Here is a 15,354-nt window from a genome sequence, read left to right on the forward strand (position 1 = left end):
AAACTCAGGACAAACGTCATGTTGAAGGACACAAACTCGGGACAAACGTCATGTTGAAGGACACAAACTCGGGACAAACGTCATGTAAGGACACAAACTCGGGACAAACGTCATGTTGAAGGACACAAACTCAGGACAAACGTCATGTTGAAGGACACAAACTCGGGACAAACGTCATGTTGAAGGACACAAACTCAGGACAAACGTCATGTTGAAGGACACAAACTCAGGACAAACGTCATGTTGAAGGACACAAACTCGGGACAAACGTCATGTTGAAGGACACAAACTCAGGACAAACGTCATGTAAGGACACAAACTCAGGACAAACGTCATGTTGAAGGACACAAACTCAGGACAAACGTCATGTTGAAGGACACAAACGTCATGTAAGGACACAAACTCGGGACAAACGTCATGTTGAAGGACACAAACTCAGGACAAACGTCATGTTGAAGGACACAAACTCAGGACAAACGTCATGTTGAAGGACACAAACTCAGGACAAACGTCATGTTGAAGGACACAAACTCAGGACAAACGTCATGTTGAAGGACACAAACTCAGGACAAACGTCATGTAAGGACACAAACTCAGGACAAACGTCATGTTGAAGGACACAAACTCAGGACAAACGTCATGTTGAAGGACACAAACTCAGGACAAACGTCATGTAAGGACACAAACTCGGGACAAACGTCATGTAAGGACACAAACTCGGGACAAACGTCATGTAAGGACACAAACTCGGGACAAACGTCATGTTGAAGGACACAAACTCAGGACAAACGTCATGTTGAAGGACACAAACTCGGGACAAACGTCATGTTGAAGGACACAAACTCGGGACAAACGTCATGTTGAAGGACACAAACTCGGGACAAACGTCATGCAAGGACACAAACTCGGGACAAACGTCATGTTGAAGGACACAAACTCGGGACAAACGTCATGTTGAAGGAGACAAACTCGGGCCAAACGTCATGTTGAAGGACACAAACTCAGGACAAACGTCATGTTGAAGGACACAAACTCAGGACAAACGTCATGTTGAAGGACACAAACTCAGGACAAACGTCATGTTGAAGGACACAAACTCAGGACAAACGTCATGTAAGGACACAAACTCGGGACAAACGTCATGTAAGGACACAAACTCGGGACAAACGTCATGTTGAAGGACACAAACTCAGGACAAACGTCATGTTGAAGGACACAAACTCGGGACAAACGTCATGTTGAAGGACACAAACTCGGGACAAACGTCATGTTGAAGGACACAAACTCGGGACAAACGTCATGCAAGGACACAAACTCGGGACAAACGTCATGTTGAAGGACACAAACTCGGGACAAACGTCATGTTGAAGGAGACAAACTCGGGCCAAACGTCATGTTGAAGGACACAAACTCAGGACAAACGTCATGTTGAAGGACACAAACTCAGGACAAACGTCATGTTGAAGGACACAAACTCAGGACAAACGTCATGTTGAAGGACACAAACTCAGGACAAACGTCATGTAAGGACACAAACTCAGGACAAATGTCATGTAAGGACACAAACTCAGGACAAACGTCATGTTGAAGGACACAAACGTCATGTTGAAGGACACAAACTCAGGACAAACGTCATGTTGAAGGACACAAACTCGGGACAAACGTCATGTTGAAGGACACAAACTCGGGACAAACGTCATGTTGAAGGACACAAACTCGGGACAAACGTCATGTTGAAGGACACAAACTCGGGACAAACGTCATGTTGAAGGACAAAAACTCGGGACAAACGTCATGTTGAAGGACACAAACTCGGGACAAACGTCATGTAAGGACACAAACTCAGGACAAACGTCATGTTGAAGGACACAAACTCAGGACAAACGTCATGTAAGGACACAAACTCAGGACAAACGTCATGTAAGGACACAAACTCAGGACAAACGTCATGTTGAAGGACACAAACTCGGGACAAACGTCATGTTGAAGGACACAAACTCGGGACAAACGTCATGCAAGGACACAAACTCGGGACAAACGTCATGTTGAAGGACACAAACTCGGGACAAACGTCATGTTGAAGGAGACAAACTCGGGACAAACGTCATGTTGAAGGAGACAAACTCGGGACAAACGTCATGTTGAAGGACACAAACTCAGGACAAACGTCATGTTGAAGGACACAAACTCAGGACAAACGTCATGTTGAAGGACACAAACTCGGGACAAACGTCATGTAAGGACACAAACTCAGGACAAACGTCATGTAAGGACACAAACTCAGGACAAATGTCATGTAAGGACACAAACTCAGGACAAACGTCATGTTGAAGGACACAAACTCAGGACAAACGTCATGTAAGGACACAAACTCGGGACAAACGTCATGTTGAAGGACACAAACGTCATGTTGAAGGACACAAACGTCATGTTGAAGGACACAAACGTCATGTTGAAGGACACAAACTCGGGACAAACGTCATGTTGAAGGACACAAACTCAGGACAAACGTCATGTTGAAGGACACGAACTCAGGACAAACGTCATGTTGAAGGACACAAACTCGGGACAAACGTCATGTTGAAGGACACAAACTCAGGACAAACGTCATGTTGAAGGACACAAACTCAGGACAAACGTCATGTTGAAGGACACAAACTCGGGACAAACGTCATGTTGAAGGACACAAACTCAGGACAAACGTCATGTTGAAGGACACAAACTCAGGACAAACGTCATGTAAGGACACAAACTCAGGACAAACGTCATGTTGAAGGACACAAACTCAGGACAAACGTCATGTTGAAGGACACAAACGTCATGTAAGGACACAAACTCAGGACAAACGTCATGTAAGGACACAAACTCAGGACAAACGTCATGTTGAAGGACACAAACTCGGGACAAACGTCATGTTGAAGGACACAAACTCGGGACAAACGTCATGCAAGGACACAAACTCGGGACAAACGTCATGTTGAAGGACACAAACTCGGGACAAACGTCATGTTGAAGGAGACAAACTCGGGACAAACGTCATGTTGAAGGAGACAAACTCGGGACAAACGTCATGTTGAAGGACACAAACTCAGGACAAACGTCATGTTGAAGGACACAAACTCAGGACAAACGTCATGTTGAAGGACACAAACTCGGGACAAACGTCATGTAAGGACACAAACTCAGGACAAACGTCATGTAAGGACACAAACTCAGGACAAATGTCATGTAAGGACACAAACTCAGGACAAACGTCATGTTGAAGGACACAAACTCAGGACAAACGTCATGTAAGGACACAAACTCGGGACAAACGTCATGTTGAAGGACACAAACGTCATGTTGAAGGACACAAACGTCATGTTGAAGGACACAAACGTCATGTTGAAGGACACAAACTCGGGACAAACGTCATGTTGAAGGACACAAACTCAGGACAAACGTCATGTTGAAGGACACGAACTCAGGACAAACGTCATGTTGAAGGACACAAACTCGGGACAAACGTCATGTTGAAGGACACAAACTCAGGACAAACGTCATGTTGAAGGACACAAACTCAGGACAAACGTCATGTTGAAGGACACAAACTCGGGACAAACGTCATGTTGAAGGACACAAACTCAGGACAAACGTCATGTTGAAGGACACAAACTCAGGACAAACGTCATGTAAGGACACAAACTCAGGACAAACGTCATGTTGAAGGACACAAACTCAGGACAAACGTCATGTTGAAGGACACAAACGTCATGTAAGGACACAAACTCAGGACAAACGTCATGTAAGGACACAAACTCAGGACAAACGTCATGTTGAAGGACACAAACTCGGGACAAACGTCATGTTGAAGGACACAAACTCGGGACAAACGTCATGTAAGGACACAAACTCGGGACAAACGTCATGTTGAAGGACACAAACTCAGGACAAACGTCATGTTGAAGGACACAAACTCGGGACAAACGTCATGTTGAAGGACACAAACTCAGGACAAACGTCATGTTGAAGGACACAAACTCAGGACAAACGTCATGTTGAAGGACACAAACTCGGGACAAACGTCATGTTGAAGGACACAAACTCAGGACAAACGTCATGTAAGGACACAAACTCAGGACAAACGTCATGTTGAAGGACACAAACTCAGGACAAACGTCATGTTGAAGGACACAAACGTCATGTAAGGACACAAACTCGGGACAAACGTCATGTTGAAGGACACAAACTCAGGACAAACGTCATGTTGAAGGACACAAACTCAGGACAAACGTCATGTTGAAGGACACAAACTCGGGACAAACGTCATGTAAGGACACAAACTCGGGACAAACGTCATGTAAGGACACAAACTCAGGACAAACGTCATGTAAGGACACAAACTCAGGACAAATGTCATGTTGAAGGACACAAACTCGGGACAAACGTCATGTTGAAGGACACAAACTCGGGACAAACGTCATGTTGAAGGACACAAACTCGGGAAAAACGTCATGTTGAAGGACACAAACTCGGGACAAACGTCATGTTGAAGGACACAAACTCAGGACAAACGTCATGTAAGGACACAAACTCGGGACAAACGTCATGTTGAAGGACACAAACTCAGGACAAACGTCATGTTGAAGGACACAAACTCGGGACAAACGTCATGTAAGGACACAAACTCAGGACAAACGTCATGTAAGGACACAAACTCAGGACAAATGTCATGTAAGGACACAAACTCAGGACAAACGTCATGTTGAAGGACACAAACTCAGGACAAACGTCATGTAAGGACACAAACTCAGGACAAATGTCATGTAAGGACACAAACTCAGGACAAACGTCATGTTGAAGGACACAAACTCAGGACAAACGTCATGTAAGGACACAAACTCAGGACAAACGTCATGTTGAAGGACACAAACTCGGGACAAACGTCATGTTGAAGGACACAAACTCGGGACAAACGTCATGCAAGGACACAAACTCGGGACAAACGTCATGTTGAAGGACACAAACTCGGGACAAACGTCATGTTGAAGGAGACAAACTCGGGACAAACGTCATGTTGAAGGAGACAAACTCGGGACAAACGTCATGTTGAAGGACACAAACTCAGGACAAACGTCATGTTGAAGGACACAAACTCAGGACAAACGTCATGTTGAAGGACACAAACTCGGGACAAACGTCATGTAAGGACACAAACTCAGGACAAACGTCATGTAAGGACACAAACTCAGGACAAATGTCATGTAAGGACACAAACTCAGGACAAACGTCATGTTGAAGGACACAAACTCAGGACAAACGTCATGTAAGGACACAAACTCGGGACAAACGTCATGTTGAAGGACACAAACGTCATGTTGAAGGACACAAACGTCATGTTGAAGGACACAAACGTCATGTTGAAGGACACAAACTCGGGACAAACGTCATGTTGAAGGACACAAACTCAGGACAAACGTCATGTTGAAGGACACAAACTCAGGACAAACGTCATGTTGAAGGACACAAACTCGGGACAAACGTCGTGTTGAAGGACACAAACTCAGGACAAACGTCATGTTGAAGGACACAAACTCAGGACAAACGTCATGTTGAAGGACACAAACTCAGGACAAACGTCATGTTGAAGGACACAAACTCAGGACAAACGTCATGTTGAAGGACACAAACTCGGGACAAACGTCATGTTGAAGGACACAAACTCAGGACAAACGTCATGTTGAAGGACACAAACTCAGGACAAACGTCATGTAAGGACACAAACTCAGGACAAACGTCATGTTGAAGGACACAAACTCAGGACAAACGTCATGTTGAAGGACACAAACGTCATGTAAGGACACAAACTCAGGACAAACGTCATGTAAGGACACAAACTCAGGACAAACGTCATGTTGAAGGACACAAACTCGGGACAAACGTCATGTTGAAGGACACAAACTCGGGACAAACGTCATGTAAGGACACAAACTCGGGACAAACGTCATGTTGAAGGACACAAACTCAGGACAAACGTCATGTTGAAGGACACAAACTCGGGACAAACGTCATGTTGAAGGACACAAACTCAGGACAAACGTCATGTTGAAGGACACAAACTCAGGACAAACGTCATGTTGAAGGACACAAACTCGGGACAAACGTCATGTTGAAGGACACAAACTCAGGACAAACGTCATGTAAGGACACAAACTCAGGACAAACGTCATGTTGAAGGACACAAACTCAGGACAAACGTCATGTTGAAGGACACAAACGTCATGTAAGGACACAAACTCGGGACAAACGTCATGTTGAAGGACACAAACTCAGGACAAACGTCATGTTGAAGGACACAAACTCAGGACAAACGTCATGTTGAAGGACACAAACTCAGGACAAACGTCATGTTGAAGGACACAAACTCAGGACAAACGTCATGTTGAAGGACACAAACTCAGGACAAACGTCATGTAAGGACACAAACTCAGGACAAACGTCATGTTGAAGGACACAAACTCAGGACAAACGTCATGTTGAAGGACACAAACTCAGGACAAACGTCATGTAAGGACACAAACTCGGGACAAACGTCATGTAAGGACACAAACTCGGGACAAACGTCATGTAAGGACACAAACTCGGGACAAACGTCATGTTGAAGGACACAAACTCAGGACAAACGTCATGTTGAAGGACACAAACTCGGGACAAACGTCATGTTGAAGGACACAAACTCGGGACAAACGTCATGTTGAAGGACACAAACTCGGGACAAACGTCATGCAAGGACACAAACTCGGGACAAACGTCATGTTGAAGGACACAAACTCGGGACAAACGTCATGTTGAAGGAGACAAACTCGGGCCAAACGTCATGTTGAAGGACACAAACTCAGGACAAACGTCATGTTGAAGGACACAAACTCAGGACAAACGTCATGTTGAAGGACACAAACTCAGGACAAACGTCATGTTGAAGGACACAAACTCAGGACAAACGTCATGTAAGGACACAAACTCGGGACAAACGTCATGTAAGGACACAAACTCGGGACAAACGTCATGTTGAAGGACACAAACTCAGGACAAACGTCATGTTGAAGGACACAAACTCGGGACAAACGTCATGTTGAAGGACACAAACTCGGGACAAACGTCATGTTGAAGGACACAAACTCGGGACAAACGTCATGCAAGGACACAAACTCGGGACAAACGTCATGTTGAAGGACACAAACTCGGGACAAACGTCATGTTGAAGGAGACAAACTCGGGCCAAACGTCATGTTGAAGGACACAAACTCAGGACAAACGTCATGTTGAAGGACACAAACTCAGGACAAACGTCATGTTGAAGGACACAAACTCAGGACAAACGTCATGTTGAAGGACACAAACTCAGGACAAACGTCATGTAAGGACACAAACTCAGGACAAATGTCATGTAAGGACACAAACTCAGGACAAACGTCATGTTGAAGGACACAAACGTCATGTTGAAGGACACAAACTCAGGACAAACGTCATGTTGAAGGACACAAACTCGGGACAAACGTCATGTTGAAGGACACAAACTCGGGACAAACGTCATGTTGAAGGACACAAACTCGGGACAAACGTCATGTTGAAGGACACAAACTCGGGACAAACGTCATGTTGAAGGACACAAACTCGGGACAAACGTCATGTTGAAGGACACAAACTCGGGACAAACGTCATGTAAGGACACAAACTCAGGACAAACGTCATGTTGAAGGACACAAACTCAGGACAAACGTCATGTAAGGACACAAACTCAGGACAAACGTCATGTTGAAGGACACAAACTCAGGACAAACGTCATGTAAGGACACAAACTCAGGACAAACGTCATGTAAGGACACAAACTCAGGACAAACGTCATGTAAGGACACAAACTCAGGACAAACGTCATGTTGAAGGACACAAACTCAGGACAAACGTCATGTTGAAGGACACAAACTCAGGACAAACTTCATGTAAGGACACAAACTCGGGACAAACGTCATGTTGAAGGACACAAACTCGGGACAAACGTCATGTAAGGACACAAACTCGGGACAAACGTCATGTTGAAGGACACAAACTCGGGACAAACGTCATGTTGAAGGACACAAACTCGGGACAAACGTCATGTTGTAGGACACAAACTCGGGACAAACGTCATGCAAGGACACAAACTCGGGACAAACGTCATGTTGAAGGACACAAACTCGGGACAAACGTCATGTTGAAGGAGACAAACTCGGGACAAACGTCATGTTGAAGGACACAAACTCGGGACAAACGTCATGTTGAAGGACACAAACTCAGGACAAACGTCATGTAAGGACACAAACTCAGGACAAATGTCATGTAAGGACACAAACTCAGGACAAACGTCATGTTGAAGGACACAAACTCAGGACAAACGTCATGTAAGGACACAAACTCAGGACAAACGTCATGTTGAAGGACACAAACTCGGGACAAACGTCATGTTGAAGGACACAAACTCGGGACAAACGTCATGCAAGGACACAAACTCGGGACAAACGTCATGTTGAAGGACACAAACTCGGGACAAACGTCATGTTGAAGGAGACAAACTCGGGACAAACGTCATGTTGAAGGACACAAACTCAGGACAAACGTCATGTTGAAGGACACAAACTCAGGACAAACGTCATGTTGAAGGACACAAACTCAGGACAAACGTCATGTTGAAGGACACAAACTCAGGACAAAGGTCATGTTGAAGGACACAAACTCAGGACAAAGGTCATGTTGAAGGACACAAACTCAGGACAAACGTCATGTAAGGACACAAACTCAGGACAAATGTCATGTAAGGACACAAACTCAGGACAAACGTCATGTAAGGACACAAACTCGGGACAAATGTCATGTTGAAGGACACAAACTCGGGACAAACGTCATGTTGAAGGACACAAACTCGGGACAAACGTCATGTTGAAGGACACAAACTCGGGACAAACGTCATGTTGAAGGACACAAACTCGGGACAAACGTCATGTTGAAGGACACAAACTCGGGACAAACGTCATGTTGAAGGACACAAACTCGGGACAAACGTCATGTTGAAGGACACAAACTCGGGACAAACGTCATGTTGAAGGACACAAACTCGGGACAAAAGTCATGTTGAAGGACACAAACTCGGGACAAACGTCATGTTGAAGGACACAAACTCGGGACAAACGTCATGTTGAAGGACACAAACTCGGGACAAACGTCATGTAAGGACACAAACTCAGGACAAATGTCATGTAAGGACACAAACTCAGGACAAACGTCATGTTGAAGGACACAAACTCAGGACAAACGTCATGTAAGGACACAAACTCAGGACAAACGTCATGTTGAAGGACACAAACTCAGGACAAACTTCATGTAAGGACACAAACTCAGGACAAACGTCATGTAAGGACACAAACTCAGGACAAACGTCATGTAAGGACACAAACTCAGGACAAATGTCATGTTGAAGGACACAAACTCAGGACAAACGTCATGTTGAAGGACACAAACTCAGGACAAACTTCATGTAAGGACACAAACTCAGGACAAACGTCATGTTGAAGGACACAAACTCAGGACAAACTTCATGTAAGGACACAAACTCGGGACAAACGTCATGTTGAAGGACACAAACTCGGGACAAACGTCATGTTGAAGGACACAAACTCGGGACAAACGTCATGTTGAAGGACACAAACTCGGGACAAACGTCATGTTGAAGGACACAAACTCGGGACAAACGTCATGTTGAAGGACACAAACTCGGGACAAACGTCATGCAAGGACACAAACTCGGGACAAACGTCATGTTGAAGGACACAAACTCAGGACAAACGTCATGTTGAAGGACACAAACTCAGGACAAACGTCATGTTGAAGGACACAAACTCAGGACAAACGTCATGTTGAAGGACACAAACTCAGGACAAACGTCATGTTGAAGGACACAAACTCAGGACAAAGGTCATGTTGAAGGACACAAACTCAGGACAAACGTCATGTTGAAGGACACAAACTCGGGACAAACGTCATGTTGAAGGACACAAACTCAGGACAAATGTCATGTAAGGACACAAACTCAGGACAAACGTCATGTTGAAGGACACAAACTCAGGACAAACGTCATGTAAGGACACAAACTCAGGACAAACGTCATGTAAGGACACAAACTCAGGACAAATGTCATGTAAGGACACAAACTCAGGACAAACGTCATGTAAGGACACAAACTCAGGACAAACGTCATGTAAGGACACAAACTCAGGACAAACGTCATGTAAGGATACAAACTCAGGACAAACGTCATGTTGAAGGACACAAACTCAGGACAAACGTCATGTTGAAGGACACAAACTCAGGACAAACTTCATGTAAGGACACAAACTCAGGACAAACGTCATGTAAGGACACAAACTCAGGACAAACGTCATGTAAGGACACAAACTCGGGACAAACATGTGTGTTGGACTCACACATTTGGCCAGGACGTTCTTCCTGAAGGCCTTGATCCTGAAACAGACGGTCCATCATCAGCGTCATGATCGTGGACTCAACATGAACGTTCTTGAGGAGATCGTTGTAAGTGAAGCTTCTAAATGTAAACGCTGTCAAAGAATCGAGCTGTTTTTGACTTTTCAAACATAAATCATCTTCATGTTTTGGTCTCAGCCACTTTCACTTTACATATACAAATATAGACCGGGCGAGGGTTTCTCAGGAGAGTTTGTTCTCCTGTGACGAGCTATAGAGAGAGCAGCTTTAGTATTTGCAGTATATTGTAGTATTTGTATTATTTGTAGTATATTGTAGTTTTTGTAGTATATTGTAGTATTTGTAGTATATTGCAGTATATTGTAGTATTTGTATTATTTGTAGTATATTGTAGTATATTGTAGTATTTGTAGTATATTGCAGTATATTGTAGTATTTGTATTATTTGTAGTATATTGTAGTTTTTGTAGTATATTGTAGTATTTGTAGTATATTGCAGTATATTGTAGTATTTGTATTATTTGTAGTATATTGTAGTTTTTGTAGTATATTGTAGTATGTGTAGTATATTGCAGTATATTGTAGTATTTGTATTATTTGTAGTATATTGTAGTTTTTGTAGTATATTGTAGTATTTGTAGTATATTGCAGTATATTGTAGTATTTGTATTATTTGTAGTATATTGTAGTTTTTGTAGTATATTGTAGTTTTTGTAGTATATTGTAGTATTTGTAGTATATTGCAGTATATTGTAGTATTTGTAGTATTTGTAGTATTTGTAGTATTTGTAGTTTATTGTAGTATTTGTAGTATTTGTAGTATTTGTAGTATTTGTAGTATATTGTAGTATTTGTAGTACACTTGAGTGAAACTCACGTTTCCCGGGCGATGACTTTGCTCCCGATCGCCGCCTGAACTGCCACTTCAAACATCTGACGAGGGATGGACTCTTTCAGACGCTCACACATGGCTTTGCCCGCGCTGTAGGCGCGCGCCCTGAGAGCACAGAGGCACTGAGCTACAGAGGCACTGAGCTACAGAGGCACTGAGCTACAGAGGCACTGAGCCACAGAAGCACTGAGTTACAGAAGCACTGAGCTACAGAGGCACTGAGCCACAGAGGCACTGAGCCACAGAGGCACTGAGCCACAGAGGCACTGAGCTACAGAAGCACTGAGCCACAGAGGCACTGAGCCACAGAGGCACTGAGCCACAGAGGCACTGAGCTACAGAGGCACTGAGCTACAGAGGCACTGAGCTACAGAAGCACTGAGCTACAGAGGCACTGAGCTACAGAGGCACTGAGCTACAGAAGCACTGAGCTACAGAAGCACTGAGCTATAGAAGCACTGAGCCACAGAGGCACTGAGCCACAGAGGCACTGAGCCACAGAGGCACTGAGCCACAGAAGCACTGAGTTACAGAAGCACTGAGCTACAGAAGCACTGAGCCACAGAGGCACTGAGCCACAGAGGCACTGAGCCACAGAAGCACTGAGCTACAGAAGCACTGAGCCACAGAGGCACTGAGCTACAGAAGCACTGAGCTACAGAGGCACTGAGCTACAGAGGCACTGAGCTACAGAAGCACTGAGCTACAGAGGCACTGAGCTACAGAAGCACTGAGCTACAGAAGCACTGAGCCACAGAGGCACTGAGCCACAGAGGCACTGAGCTACAGAAGCACTGAGCCACAGAGGCACTGAGCCACAGAGGCACTGAGCCACAGAAGCACTGAGCTACAGAAGCACTGAGCTACAGAGGCACTGAGCTACAGAAGCACTGAGCTACAGAAGCACTGAGCTACAGAGGCACTGAGCTACAGAGGCACTGAGCTACAGAAGCACTGAGCTACAGAAGCACTGAGCTACAGAGGCACTGAGCTACAGAAGCACTGAGCTACAGAAGCACTGAGCCACAGAGGCACTGAGCCACAGAGGCACTGAGCTACAGAAGCACTGAGCTACAGAGGCACTGAGCTACAGAAGCACTGAGCTACAGACACCAGGTCAGTCGTACTGTGAACGTTGTTTTGAACGTGCGCAAGATGTTACTCAACATAAAAGTCATGTGTACAGTCGTGTGTACAGTCGTGTGTACAGTCGTGTGTACAGTCGTGTGTGTACAGTCGTGTGTACAGTCGTGTGTACAGTCGTGTGTGTACAGTCGTGTGTGTACAGTCGTGTGTGTACAGTCGTGTGTACAGTCGTGTGTACAGTCGTGTGTGTACAGTCGTGTGTGTACAGTCGTGTGTACAGTCGTGTGTACTGTCGTGTGTACTGTCGTGTGTACTGTCGTGTGTGTACAGTCGTGTGTGTACAGTCGTGTGTGTACAGTCGTGTGTGTACAGTCGTGTGTGTACAGTCGTGTGTACAGTCGTGTGTACAGTCGTGTGTACAGTCGTGTGTGTACAGTCGTGTGTGTACAGTCGTGTGTACAGTCGTGTGTACTGTCGTGTGTACTGTCGTGTGTGTACAGTCGTGTGTGTACAGTCGTGTGTGTACAGTCGTGTGTACAGTCGTGTGTACAGTCGTGTGTACAGTCGTGTGTACAGTCGTGTGTACAGTCGTGTGTACAGTCGTGTGTGTACAGTCGTGTGTGTACAGTCGTGTGTGTACAGTCGTGTGTACAGTCGTGTGTACAGTCGTGTGTACAGTCGTGTGTGTACAGTCGTGTGTGTACAGTCGTGTGTACAGTCGTGTGTACTGTCGTGTGTACTGTCGTGTGTACTGTCGTGTGTGTACAGTCGTGTGTGTACAGTCGTGTGTGTAGTCGTGTGTGTACAGTCGTGTGTGTACAGTCGTGTGTACAGTCGTGTGTACTGTCGTGTGTGTACAGTCGTGTGTACAGTCGTGTGTGTACAGTCGTGTGTGTACAGTCGTGTGTGTACAGTCGTGTGTGTACAGTCGTGTGTACAGTCGTGTGTACAGTCGTGTGTACTGTCGTGTGTACTGTCGTGTGTGTACAGTCGTGTGTGTACAGTCGTGTGTGTAGTCGTGTGTGTACAGTCGTGTGTGTACAGTCGTGTGTGTACAGTCGTGTGTGTACAGTCGTGTGTACAGTCGTGTGTACAGTCGTGTGTACAGTCGTGTGTACAGTCGTGTGTGTACAGTCGTGTGTGTACAGTCGTGTGTACAGTCGTGTGTGTACAGTCGTGTGTACAGTCGTGTGTACAGTCGTGTGTGTACAGTCGTGTGTGTACAGTCGTGTGTGTACAGTCGTGTGTACTGTCGTGTGTGTACTGTCGTGTGTGTACAGTCGTGTGTACAGTCGTGTGTACAGTCGTGTGTACAGTCGTGTGTGTACAGTCGTGTGTACAGTCGTGTGTACAGTCGTGTGTACAGTCGTGTGTACAGTCGTGTGTACAGTCGTGTGTGTACAGTCGTGTGTGTACAGTCGTGTGTACAGTCGTGTGTACAGTCGTGTGTGTACAGTCGTGTGTACAGTCGTGTGTGTACAGTCGTGTGTGTACAGTCGTGTGTGTACAGTCGTGTGTACAGTCGTGTGTGTACAGTCGTGTGTGTACAGTCGTGTGTACAGTCGTGTGTGTACAGTCGTGTGTGTACAGTCGTGTGTGTACAGTCGTGTGAACAGTCCTTCATTCACAGCTGAATGAAGGTCGCACGCTGACCGCTGCTGTGGTCAAACCTGTGCACGATGGTGGTGAGCTCCTCCACTGGACGGCCGTTCAGAAGAATCTCCATCTTGATCAGGTCTGCAGCCTCGTAACCCGCGTTCTCGTAGTCAAAACTGAGACACAGAAAAGGATCTCTCTTCAGAACAATGTCGTTTGTGACCGTTTGTCTCGTGTTTTGACCAGTGTCGAGCGGTCAGAGCAATCAGGACAAGCGTCCCGCGTCCGGCCCCCGGCCCGCGTCTCACCTGCGCCCGCCCGCGTCTCACCTGCGCCCGCCCGCGTCTCAATTGCGCCCGCCCGCGTCTCAATTGCGCCCGCCCGCGTCTCACTTGCGCTCGCGCCAGCGTCTCACCCGCGCCAGCGTCTCACCCGCGCCAGCGTCTCACCCGCGCCCGCGTCTCACCCGCGCCCGCGTCTCACCCGCGCCCGCGTCTCACCCGCGCCCGCGTCTCACCCGCGCCCGCGTCTCACCCGCGCCCGCGTCTCACCCGCGTCTCACCCGCGCGCGCGTCTCACCCGCGCCCGCGTCTCACTTGCGCCCGCGTCTCACCCGCGCCCGCGTCTCACCCGCGCGCGCGTCTCACCTGCGCCCGCGTCTCACCTGCGCCCGCGTCTCACTTGCGCCCGCGTCTCACCTGCGCCCTCGTCTCACCTGTACCCGCCCGCGTCTCACCTGGCGTATCCCGAGGACATGGACTTGAGCAGGTCGTAGAAATCCACCACGATCTCATTGAGAGGAAACATGTACTTCATCATGACGCGGTGGTCGTCGATGTACAGCATGTTCTTCTGCACTCCTCTGCGACTCTGTTACCATGGAGACAAGGCTAAAGCACTACTGCATAACATTCCTCTGTGACTCTGTTACCATGGAGACGAGGCTAAAGCACTACAGGGGGACTCTCACCGCACAGAGACTCAGGATCTGTCCAGTGAAATCGTCCGGGGCCAAAATGGTTCCTAAAACGATGGGTTCTAGGTACTGGGAGACAACAGAGCGATCTGGGAACTGAGCCGGGTTCACTACGATGATCTCCTCACTGCCATGCTCCTGAGAACAAAGAACTGGTTTAGTCCAGGTTTAGTCCCGGTTTAGTCCCGGTTTAGTCCCGGTTTAGTCCCGGTTTAGTCCCGGTTTAGTCCCGGTTTAGTCCCGGTTTAGTCCCGGTTTAGTCCAGGTTTAGTCCCGGTTTAGTCCAGGTTTA

General features: G+C 46.6%; 1 protein-coding gene across 1 annotated transcript in view; it reads right to left on the reverse strand.

Moving 5' to 3' along the window:
* guf1 (GTP binding elongation factor GUF1) overlaps positions 1-15,354 on the reverse strand; it is a 29,376-nt gene that overhangs the window by 4,601 nt on the left and 9,421 nt on the right. Inside the window, exons 12-16 of the mRNA XM_072459731.1 lie at positions 15,057-15,200; positions 14,823-14,956; positions 14,161-14,262; positions 11,390-11,509; positions 10,494-10,530 (exon numbers count right to left, since the gene is read on the reverse strand). Of these exons, the coding sequence (XP_072315832.1) occupies positions 10,494-10,530; positions 11,390-11,509; positions 14,161-14,262; positions 14,823-14,956; positions 15,057-15,200 (537 nt within the window). The remainder of the gene's footprint in view (positions 1-10,493; positions 10,531-11,389; positions 11,510-14,160; positions 14,263-14,822; positions 14,957-15,056; positions 15,201-15,354) is intronic.

Source organism: Eucyclogobius newberryi, unplaced genomic scaffold (assembly GCF_026437365.1).
Source record: "Eucyclogobius newberryi isolate DKJ021-1_F unplaced genomic scaffold, fEucNew1.0.hap1 SCAF_265, whole genome shotgun sequence".
In the NCBI taxonomy this organism is placed as follows: domain Eukaryota; kingdom Metazoa; phylum Chordata; class Actinopteri; order Gobiiformes; family Gobiidae; genus Eucyclogobius; species Eucyclogobius newberryi.